This window comes from Hoplias malabaricus, chromosome 12, assembly GCF_029633855.1.
Source record: "Hoplias malabaricus isolate fHopMal1 chromosome 12, fHopMal1.hap1, whole genome shotgun sequence".
In the NCBI taxonomy this organism is placed as follows: Eukaryota; Metazoa; Chordata; class Actinopteri; order Characiformes; family Erythrinidae; genus Hoplias; species Hoplias malabaricus.
This window is the reverse complement of record NC_089811.1, coordinates 21,584,733-21,611,587: the sequence shown is the minus strand read 5'-3', so window position 1 is coordinate 21,611,587 and position 26,855 is coordinate 21,584,733. Positions and strand designations below refer to the sequence as shown.

The 26,855-nt window shown below is 40.0% G+C and overlaps 3 protein-coding genes across 5 annotated transcripts in view; 1 reads left to right on the top strand and 2 right to left on the bottom strand.

The window, feature by feature from the left end:
* Positions 1 to 6,932, top strand: part of appb (amyloid beta (A4) precursor protein b) — a 28,490-nt gene extending 21,558 nt beyond the window's left edge. For both annotated transcript variants that reach the window (XM_066686014.1, XM_066686015.1), the window contains 4 exons: positions 1,914 to 1,967; positions 3,306 to 3,397; positions 4,129 to 4,275; positions 4,373 to 6,932. In XM_066686014.1, coding sequence (XP_066542111.1) covers positions 1,914 to 1,967; positions 3,306 to 3,397; positions 4,129 to 4,275; positions 4,373 to 4,474 — 395 coding nt within the window. In that variant the 3' untranslated portion in view covers positions 4,475 to 6,932. The remainder of the gene's footprint in view (positions 1 to 1,913; positions 1,968 to 3,305; positions 3,398 to 4,128; positions 4,276 to 4,372) is intronic.
* Positions 6,933 to 7,594: 662 nt separating this feature from the next.
* On the bottom strand, positions 7,595 to 16,087 carry gabpa (GA binding protein transcription factor subunit alpha). 2 transcript variants are annotated; one of them, XM_066641200.1, is made up of 10 exons: positions 14,793 to 15,777; positions 13,597 to 13,693; positions 13,254 to 13,398; positions 13,086 to 13,170; positions 12,663 to 12,890; positions 12,305 to 12,499; positions 11,313 to 11,366; positions 10,963 to 11,091; positions 9,085 to 9,277; positions 7,595 to 8,438 (listed from the first exon to the last, which is right to left on the bottom strand). In XM_066641200.1, exons 2-10 carry the CDS (start codon positions 13,674 to 13,676, stop codon positions 8,177 to 8,179), a joined length of 1,371 nt encoding a protein of 456 aa, XP_066497297.1. In that variant the 5' UTR covers positions 13,677 to 13,693; positions 14,793 to 15,777; the 3' UTR covers positions 7,595 to 8,176. The 2 variants fall into 2 exon arrangements, with proteins under 2 accessions (XP_066497297.1, XP_066497296.1); XM_066641199.1 differs by lacking the exon at positions 14,793 to 15,777 and adding an exon at positions 15,952 to 16,087 and having other exon boundaries at positions 7,597 to 8,438.
* Positions 16,088 to 18,296: 2,209 nt separating this feature from the next.
* jam2b (junctional adhesion molecule 2b) lies at positions 18,297 to 25,637 on the bottom strand. The gene is made up of 10 exons (XM_066641421.1): positions 25,580 to 25,637; positions 23,464 to 23,529; positions 23,258 to 23,368; positions 21,623 to 21,772; positions 20,649 to 20,836; positions 20,305 to 20,413; positions 19,603 to 19,719; positions 19,449 to 19,488; positions 19,315 to 19,333; positions 18,297 to 18,335 (listed from the first exon to the last, which is right to left on the bottom strand). The coding sequence occupies exons 1-10, from the start codon at positions 25,635 to 25,637 to the stop codon at positions 18,297 to 18,299; spliced, it is 897 nt and encodes a 298-aa protein (XP_066497518.1).
* Positions 25,638 to 26,855: the final 1,218 nt, after the last annotated feature.

The window sequence follows — 26,855 nt, the reverse complement described above, 5'->3', positions numbered from 1 at the left end:
TGACAGAGGCATGTAATCATGTTGACAGTAAAGTGCAGGGTTATTTCTGAGGTAGGTTCAGGAGTCTGATGGCAGTGGGGAAGAGAACTCTTTAGCCTAGTGGTCTTACGTTTGACACTTCTGTACCTCTGGCCTGAGGGCAGAAGTGTGAATAGTCCATGCTGGGGGTGGATGGGGTCTTTAAGGATGGAGGCAGCTCTCCTGCGGACTCTCTGGTGGTAGATGCTTTGCAGAGAGGGTAGTGGAGTCCTGGTGATCTTCTCAGCCGTCTTCACCACTCTCTGCAAGTGTTTACGGTCCATCACAGTTGTGCTGTCGTACCACACGGTGATGCAGCTGGTCAGGAGGCTCTCGATGACACAGCTATAAACATTTTTGAGGATTTTGGGTGACATCCCAAACTTTCTCAGCCTCCTCAGGAAATACAACCACTGCTGAGCCTTTTAGACCACCTGCATGATGTTCAATGTCCATGTGAAGTCCTCACTGATGTGGACGCCCAGGTATATAAAGCTGCTCACCCTCTCTACTTTAAGCTCCCGAATGAACAGTGGCTGATGAGGTCTTTTTCTTTTTCCTCATATCCACAGTTTGTCTTGCCTGTGTTGAGGGTGAGGTTGTTGTCCTCACACCATGCTACCAGCCCGGTCACCTCCCTCCTGTAGGCCTCTTCATCTCCATCAGTGATGCGTCCTATCACTGCAGTGTCATCTGCGAACTTGAGGATGATGTTGTCCTTGTGATAGGCAACACAGTCATGGGTGAACAGGGTGTAGAGGATGGGGCTGAGGACACATCCCTGTGGAACCCCAGTGTAGGTGGTGATACTGGCTGAAGTCCTGTTGCCAATCCTGATGGACTGGGGCCTGCCAGTCAGGAAGTCCAAAAGCCAGTGGCAGAGGCTGGGGTGCAGTTTGTGGACAGTTTGTGGGTATGTTTGTGAGGGACAACCGTGTTAAAGGCGGAACTATAGTTCACAAAGAGCATCCTAATGTAGGAGTTTTTGTTTTCTAGGTGAGAGAGAGAATAGTGGAGGGCGTCAGCGATGCAATCCGAGGTGGATCTGTTGGCACGGTAGGCATACTGCAGGGAGTCCAGGGTATCCAGTATACTGCGCTGGATGTGGGTCAGCACCACTCTCTCAAAGCACTTCATAATGATCGGAGTGAGTGCCACTGGCCTGTAGTCATTCAGGCAGGTGGTGGGGGGAGTTCTTGGGGATGGGGATGATGGTTGTGGTTTTGTAGCAGGTTGGAACGATGCTCTGGCTGAAGGACAGCTAACTCGTTGGCACATGCTCTGAGGGCCTGCCCCGGAATGTTGTCTGGTCCTGCCGCTTTGCGAATGTTAACCCTTCTCAGAGCTCTGCGTACCTGGCCTGATGATACTGATGCTGGGGAGGAGAGGGCTTGTGAGGACTGGGTGTGTGTGTGCCTCTCGGTGCTGCTGCTGGATGTCTCGAAGCGAGTGTAGAAGATGTTGAGTTCATCCAGTAGGCTGTCTGTGGAGCTGATGGTGTAGCTGGTGGTCCTGTAGTCTGTGATAAGCTGCAAGCCTTGCCATTTCTGCCTGGAGTCAGCAGTGGAGTAGAAGCTGTCCAGTTTCTCCCTGTACTGCCTCTTGGCTGCTGTGATGGCTTTTCTCAGTCTGTACTTCGCTGCTTTGTACTCAGTCTCATTGCCTGATTTAAATGCCAGAGAGCGAGCCCGCAGCATGTGTCGTACCTGACTGTTGATCCAGGGCTTCTGGTTGGGGAAGCTCTTCACCTGTATGGTGGGCACGATGTTGTCCACACAAGGTCAACATCGTGCCCACCATACAGCAGCTAGCGATAAATCACCACACAGGAAACAGCAGTCAGAGGACGGATGATGTGTAATGGGATTGCTCTGTGGTTTCTTTCTTGCTTTCAGTTGAACCTGTAGATGCCCGTCCAGTTCCAGACCGGGGACTGCCCACACGACCCGGTAAGCATTGCTGTTTTTATTCCAGTGCTGTGGCGGTTCCAGCCAAATCTCTCAGTTTGGGCAATTGTTGCAATAACTACTATGGTGACTTGTTCACTGGACAAATTAAGTCCTAGCCATCTAGACAATTGGCATATTAATTATTGGTACAGATTAATCAGGAATCTAACTTGACAGTGTCATCTAACTTTGAAGGGTTGTATTTCTGTGGTCACTTCCCGTAGAAATACCACCAGTAACCACTACATTCATAAAGCTTTCTCTTTATCTACATACTGTACAGTATTTGAGGAGAGCTTTATGCAGGAGTTCTTTATATATGTCTTCTTTAATAAAGTTACTTAGCCTCTACAGTGAATCAACAATCAACTGTGGTCATAAACAAATAAATTGCCATTGAGTCGCCCTCACAGATATTTTGAAGTGAGACCAGCTTTTTTATTTTTACATACTCATAAAAGTCTATTCATTTTTCAATCTTCAGTCTTCAGATATTTTATTTTAGGTGCAGGAGTTCCAGAAGTTCCAGAGTTTTCAGGTTCTGCAGCTTGAAAAAAGAGCCTTAACATAACAGTTTATGAGAGGGAGTCTGGGGCAATTTTCCACCATCTTGAAATTGGCCAAAAAAAGAGGTGGGACTGTACGGATGAAAGGATGAAAGCCTAATGCTGATTGGACTGTGATACTTAGGGGCGGGGCAAACTGTCTGGCAGAGCTTGGTTAATACAGAGGCATGGGTTTTTATTGCAGTAGAATGAAAGAAAAAATTTTTCGTCCATTACCCTTTTGGTGGTCCGGCACGTTATCGCCCTAAGAAACATGTATGCTGCATGTAAATTAGTTTGTATATATCTGCATATTTGAAATTATATGATTATGAAATTGGGGTAACTTGCCTCTCTGGTTGCATCAGAAACAAATTCTACTCTTCTGTGAAGGCGCTGCATTAGATGTTAGAACATTATGATTAGGAATTGATGGTATTAAGCTAAAGCAACATTAGTATGATTAGCTACTTACTATCATACACGTCATTGATATGAACTTATTCTTATTACTCTAATCGGGGCTGCAAGCTGTGTGTTCTCACATGTTCATCCAAAATGGATCCAGAAGGGTTGGGATTTTCCTGCAGGATCTCTAGGTTTATAAACATGCTTTAGCATCTTGTGTTGTCTTGTTGGGAAATCCAGCTTTTGTTAAAGATAAATACAGCAAAAATCATCACTAAACATAACTAAACATGCATGATAGCAACTTCCAGTGTTTCTCTCCTCTCTCTAACAGGCATGTGTCTTGCTGTTTATTCCCTCTTTCAATGTCTGTATATGTGTTTAGTGTCTGGTCTGAAGCCAGAAGAGATGCCTGAAGTGCGAATGGACACTGAAGAGAGGCACAGTGCTGGATATGAAGTGCATCACCAGAAATTGGTACAAGCGAACACATTAAACACACACACACACACACACACACACAAATGTTGAGGTCTGAGTAAAGAATCTTGGATTCATCTCATTATTTGCTGCAGACTGCATTGTACAAAAAATACTGCATTCAGTGTGACCTTAAAAAACAAGGGTTTCATTTAAAAAATTAGTCTGAGTCACCGAGCTGAATCGCTGAAGGCAGTGTTTAAAAGAAAGAGGCAAAGCAATTTGAAACAGTAGATTAGTTGCTATTAGTTTGTGTGGGAGCCAGCTATTGTAATAGCATACGCAGCTAAATCTTAAGTGAGTTTTAAAGGAATGTGATCTGTAATTCTCTAGAACTCAACTTCAGCCAATTTATGTACTTGTTATACAAATCTTGTGCCACCCAGTCATTTGCTTTAAGCACTACATTAATTGCACAAAGTAATTGAGCTTATGCTTAAGTGACCATAGCAAAACTATTGGCCAAGTCATACGCAAGTTTGGAAATGAAATGTTTTGTTGACTTGCAGCCCTACGATGGTCAACCCTCAATTAAGTCGCTTTGGGTGGGCTTTTTTCTGTGAATTTAGAGTTGTAAGTCATTAAGCCTGAGTCTGATCCAAGTTGCAAATCAGGTCAATGTGTGACTTCAAGACCCCATATCTGATGGAATTGGAATTTTCTCATGAGCCACTGTGGAGTGAATTTGCAAAAGACGGAGATTAACAAATGTTGTTTTTTCCGTTCAGGTTTTCTTTGCAGATGAAGTGGGCTCCAATAAGGGAGCTATCATTGGCCTAATGGTGGGTGGTATTGTCATTGCAACTGTCATTGTCATCACCCTCATAATGCTGAGGAAGAAGCAGTATACCTCCATTCACCACGGAGTCATAGAGGTGTGTGCACTTAAGATTCTGTTGTTTTCTTTATTGTTACCCTACTGTAGAGTCAAATGTCAAATACTTGGTTCCACCATGCCATTTTTGTGCTCAGGTTGATGCCGCAGTGACCCCAGAGGAACGTCACCTCACTAAGATGCAACAGAATGGCTATGAGAATCCCACCTATAAGTTCTTTGAGCAGATGCAGAACTAAAGAGCATATCTTTCACCCCATACCTTTCTCCCTCATCACCCCCGCATTAATCCCACTACATCAGGACAGAGAACACAGACTCACCCTTCATCCGCACTACAGGTGAGCTCTGTTGCTGTGGAGATTAGAGCGGCTACTGTCACCTGACCATTTCATCTAATCACAGATGAACGCTCACTTTGTTTTGCACAGCAAAAGGCGATGCCTTGTCTCATCCAGCCATACGTCTGTCTGTCTGCCTGTCTGGACCCCTCCATAGCTGTTCTCCTGTGATTGTTAATCATGGCAGGGTGATGGCAGTGCCATGGTCTAAACTCAATCTTTATTTCTTTTTCTGTTGGTTATCTTGTGTCCAAATGTTTCCCTAATCACTGTTCCATAAATTTGAAAATCTGGATCACAATACAGAGCAGAAATCATGATGGTAGCAATTGAGTTTAGACATTGTTATATGGGTTTGGTCATTACATCAAAACAATCATGCCACAAGTAATACGTTTGAAGATAAGTGTGTGGAGATGCTACCATTGTAGCTCTGTTCAAAGATCCTCTTCAGATTAAAAATTCATGTACAGTTAAAATAGGTATTCTCTATTTTGCAGTTCACAAACTATATAGTGAAAGGACCCTATTGTGGAGGACCATGTCTCACCAGTCATCACTGCCCTGCTCATACTAAAGATTTAACATTGTTCTATATCATAACAGATATCTCACTAAGCGGTGCAGTGTGGCCCAGACCATGTAATAATATGAATAATAACATCTACTATTACTTTCAACAAATGGCCAAAACAGATTCAATAAACAAACGCAATTAAAACTTATTTATTTCTGAGATGTTTCTGTAGCTCCAGTGGAAGCTATGGAGGCTGCATTAGGACATACTTGAGTACACTGATCATACACTGCTTATAGCAGTGCATTTGTGGATTGTGCATTGTCAGAACCCCAAAACAGTGTACAACATACTGAACAGGGTAGTTTTGGACACATGACCCCGTCTGTCACCCATCTGTCCTCACTTTTCCAGTTCTCTCCCTCCTTTTCTGTTCTTCTGCCCTCAGTGTATTCTCTCATCCATCTTTTCTTTTCATCATCCCGCCCTTTGTCCCGGGCATTCAGACAACAGCTGTGCTGGGCTCAAGTCCAAGAGACTCGCAAACAACGGCAAGAAGTAGAGTAATGTACTCATCATTGAGCTTTTTCCATTTCAGGACCAGTCTGTCCTTGCAGGTCTGTTTTTCCAGGAAAAAATATTTTTAAAAAAGCTATAAAAATACATATATAAATAAATATATATATATAAAACTTAAGGAGATCATGAAAAATGAATGTTTGTTTTTTATTTTGTGTGTAATAATGTATTGAACTAAGGCAGGTAAATAAATAGCTGTACCTACTAGTGCATGACAGTTATGACCGAGAGGTTTTCGATCCACGCATGGACGTCTTCCTCTCTCATGTAGAAATTTTAACAGGATTGTACATTTTTGTGTTTTCTTGTGATAACGTAATTTTAAGGAATCAAATTCCAAAATCTGTTTGAAGCTTTGTTGTCACAGAAAGACATGCTTTAAATGAAATCAGTATTTTGTTTTTATCACTTTTCTTTTCTTTTCCACTATGCCACAACACACACACACAGACTGCATGGGGCTGAGAAGCTGTAATGTAGTATAATAATGACGTGTAATATAAGCCCATGTGTTTTGTTCACATTCTATGCACACTGTTTTGTCTTTTGTCTGGGCCTGTATTTCTGACCATTGAAGAGTTGATAAGAGAAGGGAAATAGTAAGACATACTATTTTGGATCAATTATCTTATTTGCATTCATGTGTCTGTGATATTCACAAACACTAAATAGGACAGCAGCTTTTCCTCCTCTTTGCTCTGTTTGCCCTTCACTTGTTTCATCTCTCCTAGTGCCATGGAGACAGGTGCTCATTAGGAGATTCATAGATAGAAATTCTGCCATGCAGTTACTGAAATTATCTCATTCTTTGTCCCATAGACACTCTGCCATTATTTCAAAAATCTTTGGCAAGCATTTAGAGTTGACCTCCTAGCTCTCTCATCATTTCTTAGAGAGTAAAGGAGTGAAAAACAAGTTGAAAAATAAGGAGCGGCACTAGGAGACAATCCACAAGATATAAGAGCTTCAGCTGAAGTGAATGTGACACACTGTGGAATTTCGCAGCACATCAAAGACCTTGCACTCATTCCCTCGTCTCATAAATGAAAGCGCTTAAATCAGGTGTCGTGGTTATGCAAGAATACTCAGAGATGAGTGTCTGTGGTCAGCATGGGGTAGTGAAGAAAAGAAGGCTCTCCATCTTTTCTCTCTCTCTTCCTTCTTCCTGTGTATATTTCCCTATCTGTATCTATCCAGATCATTGGCTTAGACTCGGGAAAGGCTTTCTACACTGTATCCCATTAATAAAGTTTTGAATGTACATACAGTTATGTGGTACTGTGATGTTTGAAATGTGTACGTATGATGACACTGAAACCTTATCAACACTTCCAATTTATACTGGATAGAGGATCTCGTTGGTTCATTTGCATGTACACCAGTATTTTTCAGTGGGAAAAAAAAGTAGTCTACACATAGATGATTGTAGACACTCCTAATGATTTATGCACTCCCATTGCTGACTCAGGCATTTAATTATGCATACACAATGGGAGCAGTCTCTGTTGAAAGGCACTGTTAATGGAACGGTGTGCTGAAGCAGCCTCGTTCTAACACGAGCCTAAGGTCACAAAGCCCAGCAGCAAGCATCTGCCCCCCAACACTGGGCTGTGCATCAGTGGAACTCTCATTTCTGGAGTCATGCAGGTCCATCTGGGAATTTTAGGATGAGGTGAAGTGGCATTTGGAAGGCAAATATAAATCACAAGGCATTTGACAGAATATATGATGGATAATTTGCATAATGTGATCACTTTCAAATGATCAAGATATTCATTTGTTACGATTAATAGTTCAGAAGTAGTGTGCAAGTGTATTATCATTGTACTGTCCTGTCGGAACAAAACATCTCCATATTTTTACGATATGAAAATGCCAGCAGCTGTTCACTGTCAATTCTACATTTGTCCAACTGGTACAAAATCATGTTAAAATGTAATTGCTATATTATTACTATACAGGATATTATTTCTCAGGTAAAGTTCTTAGCCTGGAGAATTTCCTCTGACAGTGATCATAGGGTAACATTAGAAACACATTCAGCAATTCAAAAATCAACTGTCTCTTTATTGCCCCCTGGTGGACAGCTAAAAGTACCTCACTTTGAGGAAATTTGAACCTCAAAAAAGAACGGATCCTTTACAAATGGAAAATATCAAAATATGCTGCCCTCATGGCTATCAAAAACATATAATATATACAATGAAAATGCAGCCAAAGCTACCCTGCAGTCAGAGAAGAAGCATACAAAAACTCAAAGCCAATACATGGTCATTGATAGATTCATTATCCTCCCTCTCATAGGACTTGCTATATTGTCCCTCAACATTCACTCTTTAATGTATATACAAACAAACACACACACTCACTCAATCAATCAGTCACTCTTAAAACACACACACCTGCTCATAAGCCCACTCATCCTGCCCAAAGTCCTTTCCTTTGCCCCTCCTCTTCACCCATGTCCCACTTCTGGTCGGCTCAGTGCGCCCAGCCCCTCCCACTCAACTGTCTTTCTCCAGTGCAGCAGCGGCCAGGGTGACGGTAGTGACGGGTTGCCCGGCAGCGGTTGCCAGGGTGACAGTGTTGACGGGCTGACCAATCCCATGAAGCTGCACCCGTGCTAGTTTCTTCTGTTCGCACTCTGTCACAAGGTTGTTGAGTTCAGCAGCGCTGTAGCCAATCAGAGTCCTCAGGTCACACACAAACTTGTACACAAAGCGCTTGCCCTGCACTTTGCTGATCATGTCACCATCATAATAGTATCTGCATGAGAGAGAAGAGAAGGTGTCAGTGCATGGTGTGACATTTCTGGCCTTCAGAAAGGTCAAGTAGTGACATGCAATCAACAATCCAAGGAATTGTTTATACCTGTGAACAATAAATGTATTGTTTCATTGTGGCAACTACTGCAATAAATTGAGCATTTCATAATATAAACAAGCTGCAAAAATCACACAACCTGTCATTATACCTTCTAACAAACAATGCTCATAAAGCTTGCATCTTCATGTGCACTATTACAAAGCATAGCAAATGATATTAAATTGAGCTGAAAAGTGCACTGCTGGCGCATGTAGGGATGCATAGTGATACTGGAATCATACAGCTGTCTGCAGATAGTTGCTTAAAATAATATAAAATAAGTTATTTACAGTATTTTGGAGAGGGTTTCAATGCTAGGCTAACGTCTGTATGTTATTAATTTTACTGCATATCTATATAAAAGAGAGTTCTAATTGATATATTACATTTCATTAAACAGATTTTTCTCCACATTAACATATTCAAATTTAAGAAGGCTGTGTTTTGTCCTGTAAGGTCATTTAGGATAGCAGTGTTGTTTAATATCTGAATTGCCCCAGATCAGTGTATCCCTATGTATGATTATTCACATGTGCATGGGGCGAACCTGAGGGCTCTGCTGAGCTTTTCGTAGTTCATGGTGGGTTTGTTCTTGCGCTGGCCCCATTTCTGAGCCACTAGCTCAGGCTGATTGAGCTTGAATTCACCCTCTTCTCCTACCCAGGAGATGCAGTCCCTTGCATCTTTATCGGTCAGAAGCTCGAGCAGGAACTGCCACAGCTGTATTTGCCCATTGTTACCTGAAAAGCATTACACAGTTCACTATATCTTTTAATACACAAAAACATCTTTTTTTACTAAGTGCTGAGTTTGTTGTTACAGTGGTATGGAAAGGTTTGGGCACCCCTGATAATTGTCAGGATTTTCCTTTATAAATCATTGGTTGTTCAGATCAGCAATTTCAGTTAAATATAACATATAGCAGACGAACACAGTGATATTTGAGAAGTAAAATGAAGTTTATAGGATTTACAGAAAGTGTACAATAATTGCTTAAAATTAGGCAGGTGTGTAAATTTGAGTAGGAAAAATTACATCAATATTTAGTAGATCCTCCTTTCGCAGAAATAACAGCCTCTAAACACTTCCTATAGCTTCCAATGAGAGTCTGGAGTCTGGCTGAAAGTATTTTGGACCATTCTTCTTTACAAAACATGTCCAGTTCAGATAGGATTGATTATTTCCGGGAATAAACAGCCCACTTTAAATCACACCACAAATTTTCAATAATATTCAGATCTGGGGACTAAGATGGCCATTCCAGAACATTATATTTGTTCCTCTGCATGAATGCCTTGGTAGATTTTGAGCAGTGTTCAGGGTCGTTGTCTTGAAGTATACAGCCCCGGTGCAACTTCAACTTTGTCACTGATACTTGAACATTGTTCTCAAGAATCTGCTGATATTGACTGGAATCCATGCGACCCTCAACTTTAACAAGATTCCTAGTACCTGCACTGACCACACAGCCCCACAGCATGATGGAACAGTGACCAAATTTTACTGTGGGTAGACAAGTGTTTGTCTTGGAATGCTGTGCTCTTTTTCCGCCATGCATACTGCCCCTTATTATGTGCAAATAACTTAATTTTAGTTTCATCAGTCCACAGCACCTTGGTCCAAAATGAAGCTGGCTTGTCCAAATATGCTTTAGCATAACCTCAAGCGACTGTTTGTGGCGTGTGCGCAGAAAAGGCTTTTTCTGCATTGCTCTCCCATACAGCCTCTCCTTGTGCAAAGTGTGCTGAATAGTTGAATGATGCACAGTGACATCATCTGCAGTAAGATGATGTTGTAGGTCTTTGGAGCTGGTCTGTGGGTTTACTATGACTGTTCTCACCATCCTGCACCTCTGCTCATCTGAGATTTTTCTTGGCCTGACACTTCTGGCCTTAACTAGAACTGTGCCTGTGGTCTTCCATTTCCTCACTATGTTCGTCACTGTGAAACTGTGTCCTTTCCCTAAACCATGATGTAGAACAATCTTTGTTTTCAGGTCATTTGAGATATGTTTTGAGGCTCCCATATTGCCACTCTTCAGAGAAGATGCAAAGAGGAGAAAAACATGCAATTGGCCGCCTTAACCCTTTCTCATAATCGGATTCACCTGTGTATGTCGGTCAAGGGTCAATGAGCTTACAAAACAAATTTTGTGTTCCAAGTATTAGTGCTAAAGGTATTCAAATCAATAAAACGACAAGGGTGCCCAAATTTTACACAACTGCCTAATTTCGTTTAAATAATTATTGTACACTTTTTGTAAATCCCACCCTAAACTTAATTTCACTTCACAAATATCACTGTGTTCATCTGCTATATGATATATTTAACTGAAATTGCTGATTCAAACAACCAATGATTTATAAAGGAAAATCATGATAATTATCAGAGGTGCCCAAACTTTTTCATACCACTGTATATGTACCTGTGCGGTTGCCAGGGGAACTTCGCTCCTCTCCTGAGATGCGAGGAGCTCTGGGCATTTTGTTATGCTTCTGCACCTTTATGGCTGTGGGTGTGGCCTGCTGCACAGGGGCAGGGATAATCTGTACAGCTGAAGATCATAAATGGGACAAAAGACAGAAAAGGCATCCACTTCCATTATCTTTCATTTATATATAAATCTGTATGGAACGATGAGAAAAGGTCACCAATCAAGGTCATGTGCCAGTAAAGTCACAAATACATCAAAGATTGCTGAGTAATTACTGAGAAAAGAGCTGAGGTTTATTGACCAGAGCAGCAATAATTCAATTCTTGTATTAAGATACTTACGCTGGTCAATAGTAACTGTGGCTTCTTGTCCCTGCTCCTGACTTGCCAGAACATCTGCATGTGACATCAACAATTAATACAAGATATAATGGCTAAATTCAAAACAAGCTGAAAAGGAAAACAGCCATATGTAAATGATAAGACATTATTAACATTATATACATTTATAAAATGCAGGAATATATTATTTCATTAGTTATAGTTTAGGTACACCCAGTTGCCTGCAATCCTGACAGAACTTTGTCTGCTTTAAGCTTGGTGCACTCTCTCTGATTTTTTTAAGCCTCGTTTTAACCCCCATTATGCCCTTCCAACAAATTTTCCAATCGGAAATTATTTCCCAGTCGAGGGGTGCATCAGAAGGATTTGTCGCATGGATAATCAGGAAGAGCGAGAGCAGCAATGAGTCAATCCTAAACCTTACAATCCTATATTATCAAACATTCTTTCTTACAAAAGAAAAACAAGAGCAACTCTTCCAGTGTGAGATGTCCTGCAATCCATGAGGCTTCAGTCAAAAGCAGCCTATATATACACATAACTAATAAAACAGGTTAATAATACAGTGTGGGTACATACTAACTGTTATGTTTATCTTTATAACCCAACACACAAGCTTAATTTATGCTGACATCACTGAAGTAGCTTATGTTCACTTGAAAATATCACATACTTCCAGTTCTCAATTCAAAATATATAAAGTATGTCTGGGTTACCCCAGCCAGAACATCGTCCCTAATTGTTGCCCCTTTTTTTTTGCCACATCCATGTTTACGAGTGAGATTTTGGGTGGGGGATATTTTTCCATGTGTGATGTGTGTATCACAGAAAAATTAATGATAATGGTGAGATGTGCTCCAATATTTATTTGATCATGCTTTTCAAAATCCTGTAGTGTATGGTTAGCAACAAAGTATACACTGTAACATAAAATTTGATGATTCAGACAAGATTAAACACACACACACACAGGTTTTTTCCCCAACACTCACACTTGCGCAACAGCTCCAGATGGCTCCACAGAATCTCTCCATTAGGCACTCTCTGGAGGAACTCTTCCTGGCTGAATGCGCACAGCTGGCGACCTGGAATGTGGATGCCTCCCACCTCCATCTCCTCAATGTTAAACTCCTTCATCACCCAAACTGCCCAGTGGATCACCTGGTCTGCTGTCCACTGCACTGGGTCTGTCACAACAGAGAAACAGATTTAAAAAACACTGGCCAATGAAAACTAATATGCATCAGTTATTCACTTGCATAACTAAAGCAGAATGTTTAAGGCAGTACAATAGTAAATGTGAAATTGCAAATGTACAAAAAAACATGGCCAGCTTAGTCCTATACTCACCATAAGGGATGCTCAATCGGACCTGTTCCTTACGGTAGCCCTCCAGCGCAGCTGCCCATCGAGTCACTTGTTCTGATGTTTCATCCGCAATCGTTGCTCGCTCCACTGCTATCACTTGCCCATCTTCCACAAGGTGAGCCTCCTCTCCTGCAGCGGCATCCGGGTCTATCACCACCTCCACTGTCTCCACTGGCTTCACTATCTCAAGGATATTCAACTTCTCTTCACCTAAAACACAGTAGACACCCTGGTGAGCATTCATATATATATATATATATATATATATATATATATATATATATATATATATATATATATATATATACAGCGCAAGTAATGCAATATTATTAGCCTTATTTCCATCTGATGCACTGTAATGAGAAATTTTTTTATCCAAAAAAAAATTTTTTTTAAATCACTCACCTGGTTTGGTGACAATCTGCAGGCTGAGCTGGACTGTACCATCTGTCTTGACACCCTGGTCGAAAAGGCTGTGGTCAGGGTGCAGCTACAGGAAGAATACAATGATGAGTTAAACTTCTACAGTCAAACTCAAAATTAAAGAGAAATTCTGAGTATATGAAATCCTACCTGGATGTCCTGCAAACAAATATCATATCCATCCAGAGCAATTTGTATACGTGGTTCTAGCAGCTTTTTCAAGTTGCCAACCGGCTCATTAATATCAATGTCCTGTGTGATCAGTTCAGCTGATGTAATAGTCTGTTCCTCGATCCTACAGATCCAACAGAAGCCACACGAAAGCACACAGAAGAATGGGGTCATGCGGACAGAGCCAAGACCAGAGAACACAGCTACCATTGAACACAGCTACCATTGATGAGCCCTATGGCAAGAGTTACACAACCCTCTAAAATAGTTTACTGTTATAAAAAAAAAAGAAAAAAAAAAAAAAAAAGAAAAGAGTACTCACGCTTCTTCTAGGCATTCTTGTTTCTCGTGTCCATCAATTTCAATCTCAATCATCTGCTCAGGCTCACTTTTAGCCATCATACCAATAAAACTGTAACCTGCAACATAAACACCCCAAGCAATATAGTTATATATAAAAGCCTCTATACTCTGATTTTATTGCTGAAAATTTGCTCTTCTTTATCTCATATCACTTGATGATTCTCAAATACCTTTGGACATATACATCATTAGACAAAATGAGATATGAAATAAAGGTTAGTTAAATAATAAATAAGAGTGTGATAGCAGATAATTATAAATAGAACCAGAATGGCCATCAGATTATATTAACTCTTTTTTTTCTATACCCAGTCAATTTTATCAGCTCCACAGAGCAGAAATGTGAACTTTTATTGTTCTACAAATACAGACTGCAGTCCATCTGTTGCCCTGAATACTTTACTCCCCATGGCAACCTGATTTTCACTTTTCAGGAACCTTATGGCATGTATTATTTAAGTATTGAACCATATGCAGCACTGCAACAACACTCACTTATCATTGCTGTGTTGGTGTGTGTTGCCCTTGTTGCACAAGTGGTTCAGACACAGCAGTGCAGCTGGACACTTCAGTGACTGCTAGACAAACAGTCCACCTAAAAAGTGCCAGCCAACAGCATCCTGTGACCATAGATAAAGGAAGAGAAGACTAACACAAACTGTGCTGCAACAGATGAGACATTTTTGGTAGGTGTGTCTAATAGACTGGACCGTGAGAAAGCAGTATTTAAAAACACCATCATCACTGCTGTATCTCAGCCACTTGTACCAGTGCATCCATGTCAGTTTTGAGCTGAGAATGCTCCACCACCCAAATACCTGCTATGTGGGGAGTCCTGACCATTGAAGAACAGGGCACAAGGGGGCTACAATGTACAAAACTACAAAGTGAACCTGCATGGTGAGTGGACAGTCAGTGGAACTCATAAAATGTCCAATGAATGTAGAGACAAGGAGGTAACTTTAATATTTTTGTTGATCTGGGTATTTTCTTATTCTAGCTTTTTTTTTAATACATTAAACTGGACAGGGCCATGTTTAAGTTTGTTAATTAAAATGTATTTTTTAAAACATAAAAATTAAAACCAAATTACATAATAAAAATAAATAAATAAATAAATAAATAAACAGAATTTGAGCAAAAGTGTCAAAATACCTGATTGTGGCAAATACTTTTGTGTGATATTACTGAAGAAATTCTATATAATTAAACCAAGTATTTAGCAGGACTCCAAACTTAGGCTGTGGTCTGTAGTTCGTGCCGGTGGACGGGAAGTCTGTGAGGCGGAGATAAATATGTCTGAATGTGTGGACCTCTCAGGCGAGGCCGAGGCTTGACCACTTACTAGGCCCCGTGCAATACGTTACCCCTTCTATCACATATGTTAGATATATTTAATCCTGATATATAAACACGTTGTGTTTTTGAGTCGAGCTGGTCGGTGGCTTCTCGGAAAGCTCGACAGTAACCGCTGCTTTTTAGTTGGTGCGAAGAAGACGCGCGAACAGAAGCAAAAGCAGTTGCCATGTTGGAGTCGTTTAGGTGGGTTTCGCGGTCGTGGGACTAAAAAAAAGGCGAGCCGCGACTTTTTAAAAACTTTGGAGACTTTTTAATGCTCGCCGCACAGCACACTTTAGATAGTGGAAACTTCGAACGGAAATGGAAGAAACGGAAACAAAACACGAGAGAAGGGCAATGTAAAAGCAGCCGGAAATCCTGGCGAAAGACAGCGGCGCTGTCAGACTTCCGAAAACGAGTCGGAGACACGGACGGAGAACAAACCTCTACTTTAGCAGGACAAAGATGGATAGGTAGACACCTCTCTGAGCTTTAAACCTTTTATTTGAGTTGTTTAGTGATTGGGCCTCTGTAGTGCTGTTAGTTTTAGAGTCAGAACGAGGTGCGAGAGAGAGAGAGACAGAGAAAGGGACGCCAGGTTACCGCTCAGCGAGAGCGACGCTAACAACGAGAAACCTGCGAGTACTGTTTATGTATCTAATTTTAACACTTTTAGAAAATGCCGCAGTGGAGAATATTCCTGCAATGTAGGTATTTCTGTATTACACTCTGTGTAGTAACCAAGCAGTAATTTAACCAGTTTATGAGGTTATTAAACAGTTGTTAAATGTGTGGGCCGTGCACTATTAGCCACTGAGCTAACGCTCCTCCGCTGAGAGAGCGGCTGAACCGAGCGGATCTCTCCCGGAGAGAGAGCGGGAACTAGATGGAACAGGCCCAAACAAACCGCTCAGTCTGGAGGAGTGATCATCCTTTTGGTCACACTTCACAGGAAGGAGAGTAAGGGTTCACATACCTCTTCCTTGGGGCGCTAGGTAAGTGCTGGAGGTTGTAGTAGTTTTGTGCGGAGTGGAGCTGGAGTGAGCGCTAACTTCTATTCACTCCGAGTTCATGCTGCTTTCTCTCAGAGCGCTGTGGGCGGAGATGAGCTGAGAAACAGAAAAAGAGAGGAGGCCTCCACACAGGACACAGAAACACTCACAACATCACACATTCAGTCAGTTGAGGTTAGTAAGCCTTTGGTCTTCAGATGGGAATTGATTGTGGTAATGTGTCTGTTTACATTGTTTTTAACAGCAGATTCGATTTATAAATATATTTGCACAATTGTCCATGAACTGTGCTTCCATTTTATTCCAGAATTACTCCTAATCCATTACCCCTGAATCATGGGGAATGTGTGATTCAGTAGGGTTTATCTAGCCCCATACAATGGCTCTTATTAAATTCGAAATCCAAATATGATGACGATGATCTGACTTACACCTGTGCGCTGTAGTCAGCACAGAACTTGGTCAATTTTATTATAAGTTGATTTTCTAAAAATAATAGAAGATATTAAACATATAATAACATAACTACATGTTATCATATTATCTACACATGTCATTTGCCTTCTTGTAGGGCACATCTTGTATATTCTGAGTTTAACATATTTGGATGAAATTAAAATGCATTATTTGCTCAGATCATATTTTACTTTTTACATACAGGTTAAAATAGGCACATTCAGTAATGTTGCATTGATTTTAATACTGAATTGAATAACAACAGTTTTTGTAGTAATTTATTCTCAAACATTCTGAAATGATCTCTAATTCTTTCAAATAATGCTCAGTTAGAAATGTGCGATTTACCTATGTTTTGTATTTCATATTAGTGGCATTGAATTTAAGGAGGGCGTCACGATGGTGCAGCAGGTAAGTGTCATAGTCACACAACTCCAGGGACCTGGAGGTTGTGGGTTCAGGTCCTGCTCCGGGTGACTGTCTGTGAGGAGTGTGGTGTGTTTTCCCTGTGTCCGCTTGGGTTTCCTCCAGGTGCTCCGGTTTCCACCAACACATGTTGGTAGGTGGATTGCTGACTCAAAAGTGTCTGTAGGTGTGACTGTGTGAGTGTGTGTTGCCCCGTGAAGGGTGTGTTCCTGCCTTGCACTCAGATTCAAGGTAGGCTCCAAACCCACCGCAACCCGAACTGGATAAGCAGTTACTGATAATGAATGAATGAATACATTAATTAATCTAAGGAGGCCAATGTGTAAAATAACTGTGTTTTATCATTCATTGAAAGTGTAGAATATTGAAACGCCTTTATTGTGTTGGTTTACCATTTTTAATAAAATGTAAAAGTAGCTGTAAGCTTTCAGCAACAAGGAAATATATTTTGTAATATATTGCTACAACTCTTTTAATATTTATTTTATTTGATGTTTTAACTATTGTGTTTAATTTTTAAAACTGATTTTTTTTTTCAAGATAATCTACAGTATATGCCAATGGTCATAGCAGTGAATAGACAAATTGCAAAAACAGCAGTCATCCCATTTCTCTACTAGACGCCTTCCTCATGACATGTCTGTCATTTGCTTTCCTTAATTTAACAGTAAACGTGAATGTTAATATTTTTTTGTTAAAAATCATGATTAAAAAATAAAAGTGGTTTACGTAGACATTGTGGTATGTGGTTTTTATTTCAAATTGGTCAAGCTTGTTTCTGTACAACTGCCTTTAGCTCACACATTGAAATATTGTTGCCTGCTGAGGCATTTTTCAGATTGGAAATGTCAATATATAACTTAACATAAGTAACACCAGAAAATGCTGCAATTTTACATTATATTGTTATTTTATACAATGATTAAAAAAAATAAAGCTCATGGATAACATGTACAAAAGGTATAAACTTTTCATTAACGGATACAATGGTGGCAAAAGGCTGTGAAAGGCTGGGGGATTCTATCCAGAATAGTGTACGTGGACACATTCAATAACGTTATATAAGTCGCAATGTTTTTTTTTTTTTTTTTTTTTTTTTTTGTTGGGCTTCTAAAAAAACGAAATTAAAATCTGAATAATGTTTGTGGTAATTTATGTATGACTTTCTTGGTAGCACGTGTCTCGGCACTTTAAATCTTCTCACCACTAGAGGGAGACACAGTACCTGTAGTTCTATCCTGAACACCATTTGTTTTGGATCTGAATGTTTTATTGCAGTGGTAGCTTTGGGAATGTCTCAGCTTTTCGATCTTTTTCAGAGATGTTTTTTTCTTCAGTCTTCAGTGCAGGCAGAAGTGAAGCAGGGGGGAGATACGAGGGTTAGCCAATCCTCCATTTTGTCTATGTGCTGTTCAGGTTAACCACTTTAAATCATGAAAGACTTGGTGTGTTTGTAGTGCCTAGGCTGAGGAGAGAAGGCAGACATGATCAACTGTAACAATGAAATGTTAATTGTTCTTTCTTGTTATATTTTTCTTGTCATGTTTCAAGCATTAGATGTGTCTTCCATTTCTACATAAACACCACCATGTGAAAAGAATAGAGGTTTCTGATCCATTGTCTAATACAGAGATAAAAAAAATATATATATCAGGCCACTATCTTAGTCAAGATTAAGCTTAAACTAATGGGCTTTTCCTCATTTGAATGACCACTGGCACTATTTAAGTTTACACTGAATGATCACAGGATTAGGAACACCTACATTGTATCTATACTCAGTGTCCATTTTATCAGCGCCACTGACCATAGATGAGCACTTTGTTGTTCTACAATTACAGAATAGTCCACATGTTTCTCTGCATACATTCATATCCCCATTTTACCTTCCTTTTCAATGGTCAGGACCACTACCAAGCAGATATGATTGGGGAAGTAGATCATTCTCTGTGCTGCAGTATGCTTTGCGTCACTGCTCAAATGATAATATTCCACCAACCGTAAATATCCAGCCAACAGCATTCAGTGTCCACTGATGAAGGACTAGAGGACGACCAAGAAATACTGCAGCAACAGATATCAGTGCTACTGACTTCACATCTACAAGGTGGACCAATGAGATAGGTGTGTCTTATAGAGTGGATACAGTGTGTTAAAAACTCGACTTTAATATTTTATTGTTCAAAGAAATACTCCAACATATTTCAACCTAATCTCTTAGCTGCTGTATCTGATGCCGCACTGTTTACCACTGGCAATAACATTAACAATTATACTTTAATCATTAATTTTAAAAAGGAAAAACTGGTAGACCTAAGCACATTTACAACAGAAACCTATTTTTGAACAAAGGGGAATTTTCAATTATAGCTGACCTCATAAGGGCAAGAGTATAGGTTAAAAGCTTTAAAGTGTTTTAAGATATAAACAGACTGATCACTTACATCCGTTGTGGGTCTGTGTCTGGGCACACTCCTAAACAAGAGTGAAAACAATTAGCTAGTATTTTGTAAAGCTTTAATACAAAAGAGCTTTAATATATTTTCAAAATATCTCTGGGATGTTTCAAGAATTTGACAAATGCAAGTACCTTTTTTGTTTCCCTTTTTTTTTTTGCTCTGTTAACCAATGCAAGAATAAACAAAAATTAACAAGTGACAAAAAAATACAACAAACACTATATAGTCATGAATTTTTATCATAGCACTGTTTGAGAACTCATAAGAACTCACTACGGCAGCATCGGCAGCAGCCTCGCCGACAGCACAGACAGATGATCAGAGAGCAGGAGAGCAGAAAGAGCCCAGCTCCCACTCCCACTGCAATCACTAGAGTCAGACTTAGTTCAACTGAAACACAATTAATGGAGTATAGTGTTAGTGGTCGCAGTACAATTATCAGTGGGGTTTGGCGTGACATCAAAAATCCTTCTGGAAATCCTCACAGCATTGTTTCAGCATCTAATAGAAAATCTATAAATATCAGCTACAACACTCTACAGAAGTAAATTGGAGTGGACCATAACTTGTTAGAAATTAGTTGTATGGAATCCTTTGTGTCTAAAAATGTGGAGGCATGTGAGTGACAGCAAAACATTCCAGATGCTTAAGTAACAGAGTAAACAGCTAAAGTGGAACTGATGAAAAAAGGTTTGGCAATTTTATAATGCTGTTTAAAAAATTATATGCCCTCCTTCCTGATTTTCTCTACTGTCACATATTAGTTACACTGTGGTTTGACTGTTTTTTTGTGTTTATGAATAAATATAACATTTAATTATTGAATTATTTTTTTATATTTCAAGAGCAACAGTATACACCCTCCCCACCTTCCCCAAAATGGCCAGCCCTGTAACAATTAGTACATATTATAGGGGGCCACTTAATGGTTTCACATGGTAAGTGCCATAAGCAGTTCAAGTCAGTTTTACTCACACTCTGTGATCTTCATATGTTGGCCTGCACAGCTCTTTGGTGCTCCAACTCCATTGGACGCCTCACAGCGGTACTGCCCTGCATCAGACGTCGACACACTCTTGAATTTCTGGTCAAAAGGCAAAGGAAGGAAGGAAAGCACAGTAAACAAAGATTGAGATGAATAATCGATGACAAGTCTAGGGGCAGTAAAGTAAACAAGCCGCTTCTGTATCAAAATCAATCAGGGTGTAGTCAGCAGATGACCGCCAAGGGACCTGGAAACAGGAGACTGTGTGTGTGTGTGTGTACATACGCACAGTTCTGCTATCTCACATCACAGAGATCACACAGCTGGAACTGACCAAAGTGCCTGTTTTGGGGTCCAGGCTGTAGTTGATGTCTGGAAGGTGGGCCGTGCTCATGGGTTTGTTGTCTTTGTACCAGCTGTAAACAGAGGGGGGAACACTCAGCTTGTCTTTGCAGTGCAGCTCCACAGCAGAACCCCTCATCACAGTCTCAGGAACATGGCAGGAAGGAGAATGGGGTGGCACTGTCCAGCAGACACACAGAGGAACATGTTTCTGTATGGGTTTTTTTTTCTGTATTTCCAAATCTGCTCAGAGAAACTATCCTTTAAAACTGTGCTGCAGATGTGAGGAAAGAAGTGTTTTTCAGCTTAATATATGCCTGCAGTATCTAAATTAGCACTGTTGATTACTGAAACTTTGAAATGATTCAAAGTTAAGTCAACTCTAAAGTTAATTTCAGGCTCCTTTTCTTTTTAATTTTCTTATATATGAGGCTCACCTTTTATAATAGAACAAAACATTTGATACTGCTTTCCAGGTCATTTTTAAATGTTTAATAATGATGTTGACACCATTCCTTCTTTGGTGAGGTGTCTGCGAGACTATTTTGGAGCCTTAAAACAGTTGCAATACAATATTAAATATATGTATTAAGAGAATTTGAAATTTGAAATAGGAATGAAGAAAATTAACTTTTTGTTTTACAACACAGTGTGTGAAATTTCACGTTGAAAACCACACTTACAGCAGAGGTGGCTATTCTAGATATTATAAACATGCTACTATTGTTGCAGATAATAATTGTAATACTCCTTTAAGAATGTGTTAGCAAAAGTGAACTGTTTGGGCATATAACATCAGGGACTGCCGTTGAAAGATATAATTTGTGTTTATATTGATTAGAGGAAGACATGGCCTAGTGAAAAGACAGAGAAACAGTGAGGAGTTTATGAAGAATTATAGAATGGGTTTTTATATTACTACTTCACTATATAAGAGAGTGGTGTAATAAGGAAGAATGAACCCACCAAGCACAGTGAGAGTGACAGTGACCTCGCCCAGATGGATCTTATCACGTCGTGCAGTGACTTCACAGTTATAGACCCCTGAGTCTTTCTGGGTGACACCCCGCAATGTCACTGTGGCTCCATCTATTGAAGCTCGGCCTTTAAATGAACCTGGGGGGAAAAAATCCTTCCAGATCAATGATGTATAAATTGTCATTAAAAATAGGTTTATGCTAAAACTAATGTAGTGGTAGGTAGATAAACCTAAATCCATGCTCAGGTAAAAGCACTGTTACACTACTTACTACCTAACTGTTTTTTCATTCATATTCATTGTCTGTAACTGCTTATGCAATTCAGGGTCATGGTGGGTCTGGCGTCAACCTGGAATCCTTGGGCGCAAGGCAGGAACACACCCTGGAGGGGGCGCCAGTCCTTCACAGGCTGACACACACACACACACACACATTCACAACTATGGCCATTTTTGAGTCACCAATCCACCTACCAACGTGTGTTTTTGGACCGTGGGAGGAAACCGGAGCACCCGGAGGAAACCCACGCAGACAAAGGGATAACACACCACACTCCTCACAGACAGTCACCCAGAGGAAACCCACGCAGACACAGAGAGAACACACCACACTCCTCACAGACAGTCACCCGGAGGAAACCCACGCAGACACAGGGAGAACACACCACACTACTCACAGACAGTCACCCGGAGCAGGATTTGACCCCACAACCTTCAGGTCTCTGCAGCTGTGTGACACTGGCCCAACTGCTGCGCCACCATGCCACCCACTGCATAAATACTTAAAACTAGATTACTTAACTACTGCTACCTTAAAAGATTTTAATGGAACTTAACTTAACTTAGCACAGTTCTCTTTTCCCCCACTTAAGCTTGTATTCTACACCTCTATTCTCTATTGCTCTAAAATAATCAGTGACCAATTGCAATGCAGCTCAGACACAGTTACCACAGAAACAGTAAAACTGATTCCAAAAGTAGAAATATAAAACAAATTCCATTGTCTAAAATGTAACTAGTTACACATGTAAAAAAACTATTTTTTTTTTAACTATTTTACTGACTAATGTACATGAGCTGATGTACAAGTGTTACAGCAGTTGGGTAGGAGGGGGGTTCCTCAGTGGCCTGATAATCTAAGCTCTGGCCTGAGGTGTCTCAGGCATCTGAGGCAGTGAGCCCTTAGGGAGAAAAATTGGCCTCACTCTATGCCCGCTCAACTTTCCCCATTACTCAGCATAGTGCAAGCCAGCACTGGCATATTTCAGCTGATATAACAGGTCTGAACAGTCAGATCTCTCTTCTGGCACATTGGGCAGTCCAGTGATGCTGTATTAACAGCAGTATGAAAAGACGCAGTGGTTGACATGACATGTCAAGGAGGAAGCACCCTCTTGTCCTCACCCACTCAGTGTTGATGGCATTATATTTTGAAGGAGGGAGTTTATCTAACAGCTAAAGAGGTGGACCTGGATGATGACGATTGGTGGAAAACTCTGCATTCCATATGTTTGTAAAACAATATTAAAAACAGCAAATATTTAATTCTGACTTAAGCATAAGCACAAATCCCACTGACAAAAGGCACCTTTATGGTGAAACACTAGGACACAATTACTCACCTGTAAATTCACCATCAAAATAAACATAGGAGATATCCTTCCCTTTCTTTTTCCATTCGATTCGAGGGTTGGTCTCTTTTTCTGTGCGGAACTCACAGGCGAGAATGGCATCTGTTTCCCACAGAAGGAAGAAAGAATTCAAGTCTTCTGTAGTTTAAATAGACCCCAAATTGTTAAAGCTATGTATTAAAAACAAGTTCACTCACTTGTGTTCTCGTGAACCTCCACTTTTGGTTTACTAGTCGAAACAGTCACTGAAATAGTGCACGGGACTGTGAGAAAGAGGAGAGAGATTAGACTGATAAGCAAAATAGAAATGATCTTTGCCTTCTGCTGAAATATCATACACAGCGAATTTAAATTTCATATAAAACTACACCAAAAAAAAAAAAGAAAACTCAAAAAAATAAGAATACATTATTCTTATAAGTATGATTTTCCCTTGTCAGTTTGTGTCAAAGTGAGGTTTGTGTGGTTTCATATCCGTAAACAACCGTTATTCATTTAACATTTTAACCTTTTAAAAACTCCAGTAGCACTGCTGTGTCTGATCCATTTGTACCAGTGCAACACACACACCACTACCACATCAGTGTCTGCAGCAGTGAGAATGATCCACAACCCAAATTTTACCTGCTGCCCGGAGGGTCTGATAATTGAAGAACTGGGTGAATGGGGCAAACAAAGTATGTAGAGCAATAGATGGACTTCAGTCTGTAATTGTACAACTACAAAGTGTACCTGTATGATCAGTGGAGCTGGTGAATTTAGCAGCAGAGAGGAGGCTTTAATGCTATTGATCATTTTATTGATAAGGGTGGCAAACAAAGTCTAAAATTTATCAAATAAATGCAATATTTTTTGCACAAACTACACATTTCCTAGCAGCTCCTCTCAGCGGCTCTAACCCTCTCAGTGCCGGGGTCCGTGCCTGGAACAGAGTGCTATGGAATGTCTGGAGATTGATGGACAATCTGAGAGCCCAGTGAGGGGGTCTGACCGAGTCTGACCTCATAACCTCTCTTCAAAACAAATACATTCTTTTGCTCTTTATTATCAGTTATTATCAGCCCTTAAACCCAGGGTGTGTAAATAACAAAGTGAAATGAGTGAAGGGGGAGGGGTGGAGTATTCAGTAACAGTTTAGGACCTTGACAGAACCAAACCTCCTTCACAAAATCTCTTTGCAATAATAATAAGTGTATATTGTTATTTTTCAAGAGAAACTTTCAACAAAGTCATAAAAAGTCATATTCTGAGCCATTCTGAACTATTTTTATTGGTCTGTTCTTAGCGAATTTATCATTTATCACATGCATGATATTAAGCGAAGCTGAAGTTTTAACAAAATGACAAAATATTAAAAAGTTGGATAAAACCAAGACACAAGCTTTTGTTTCCATAGCAATGATGGGGAATATGTTTGACCGCACTTCCAGGCAAAATATATAACAAATATTTTTGTTGGGTGTGAGTGTGTTTAACTTTTTTTTTTTTTGGGATGAAACAAAGCCTTCCTATGTCACAGTAATCCAAACCTCTCTCAGCTGAAGGGAAGAGGGGCTTAATAAAAATCACAACCCACCCTGAACAATAATGTCTGCACTCTCTCCAAGGTAACACTTTATTCCGTTAAAACACAACTGGACTGCCAAAATACAGCATTATTTTAGATGTACATCATTATGTAGTAACATACAATAAACTAAAGACCACAAATAACATTTTCCAGTACAAAGTTTGTACTGATCCAATAGCTGTAGTATGAACACACTCTTCTGGTGTGCCCATATTTAGTAAAGTACTTAGAGCTTTCGTAGATAACTACGCACAATACTGAATGATTAAAATCTTATGGTATAGCGCATACCCACAGTCAGAGATAGAGCATCAGGAACATGAAACAATCTGTTACAGATCTCCTTCACAATCTCAAATGACACTTCACAGAATATTACAAACAGCAGTGGGTCTGCAGGGAATCCCAATTAGACCCATCCTGACACACCCTGTACTCTCTCTCTCTCGCTCTCTCTCTCTCTCTCACACAAACACACACACACACACACACACACACTGCTGTCACACCCTCCTCAAAATGATCTTAATTAAATTATTAACTAAATTATTTAACTAATTAATTGTTAAAAAAAATTAAAAAACTATTAAATTTAAACTATTAACTAAGGTTTGATTATGTTTGGAGATGGTGTATTTGATGGTCAACATTTTGCAAAGAGCTGCTTTTATCTAAAATGTAGAGAACAATAAACAGTCAACAGAAAGTCAATGAAACAGCAGATGCAACATGTGTCTACTCACTCAGCAGCAGGGTCAAGGTCAGTAAAGCATTGCAAGTCAGCAGAGGTGCTTGAGCCATCCTCATCCTTCAGTGTCCAGTTCAGTAGTCCAGGGCAGTGGTAAGATTGTAATGAGCTCAGACCAGCAACAGTCTACTCTTCTTCCTTCTACAGCAGTTTACAACAGACTGGTCTCTCTCTCTCTCTCTCTCTCTCTCTCTCTCAGCCAATAAGAGAAAACAATGGATGTTTTGCTAATTTTTACGTGAAAATAAGTTCAACCCCATGTGGAAACAAACATAAATACAGGATTTTTCTTGATTTTTAATAGCTCGACATATCAGGGGAAAAAATTAATACACCCTAATGTGCCTTTTCTTTTACACAATCCAATTTTTATTGTAGAATTACAAACCATCAGTGTATCCTCCTAAAATTACACACTGGCTTAGTGACCTCTTACTATTTCTTAAACTTCAAAGGATCAAGTATTCGATTAGAGGATCAACTAAAAATTTTCAGAAAACTTGGGACCCAGTGCTATGTCATTTTGAAAATATGCGAACAGTTGCCTTAGACTAAGCGTGCTAAACCCAAACATCATCTTAATAAGTGGGGTAGCCCCCCTTACACCCTTGGTGTGTGTGTTCCTTTTTTTTTTATACTTAAAATATAATGGGTGTTAGGTAATAACAAAAATGTAAAACAAAATTTGTTCAATGCCTGTATGTGAAATACCTGTTAATTCTAATTTAAAAAAAATTTAATAATAACAAGAATTACAAATCCGATTTGTGGAAAAGTGGTGATATATTGTAGACTGCAATAAAAATAGGAACATGTGATTTTCCAAATTCTTTTTTAGCTCTTTTTCAGCTCTTTCCATGTCGACATGGGTTTCCTCTGGGTACTCCAGCTTCCTCCCAAGGTCCTAAAACACATGCTGGTAGGTGAATTGGCTTCTGAAAGGTGTCCATAGGTGTGAGTGTGTGGGTGAATGTGTGAGTGTATGTCGACTTGCTCCAGACCAACAGCGACCCTGAACTAGATAAGCGGTTACAAACAATGAAGAAATTAATTAATTAATTGAGTTGAGCTGAGAGCAGATTCATGCATGCATATCAGTGGTGCTCCCAGACCAGGACTGAGAAATATAATTTGCCAACTTGTTGACATGAAGATGAGGTCCTGATGAAAACAAAAGTTTTTGCAAGTTGATCAAACATGCCCTGAATATTATGAATTTTTTTTCATTGCATCCATTAAAAACACACTAAAGTGAACAGGCACTACATGTA

Excerpts from the sequence above, each read along its gene's own strand:
- jam2b (XM_066641421.1), bottom strand. The coding sequence starts at position 25,637 with ATGGCTCAAGCACCTCTGCTGACTTGCAATGCTTTACTGACCTTGACC. Across the intron at positions 21,773-23,257 it reads TTTTGATGGTGAATTTACAG|GTTCATTTAAAGGCCGAGCT; the intron begins GTGAGTAATTGT and ends TTTTCCCCCCAG. Across the intron at positions 19,489-19,602 it reads CTGCTGCCGATGCTGCCGTA|AGCAAAAAAAAAAAGGGAAA; the intron begins GTGAGTTCTTAT and ends ATTGGTTAACAG.
- gabpa (XM_066641199.1), bottom strand. The coding sequence starts at position 13,676 with ATGATGGCTAAAAGTGAGCCTGAGCAGATGATTGAGATTGAAATTGAT. Across the intron at positions 13,171-13,253 it reads TTTGTTTGCAGGACATCCAG|CTGCACCCTGACCACAGCCT; the intron begins GTAGGATTTCAT and ends TTCTTCCTGTAG. Across the intron at positions 11,092-11,312 it reads CACAGTTACTATTGACCAGC|CTGTACAGATTATCCCTGCC; the intron begins GTAAGTATCTTA and ends TATGATCTTCAG.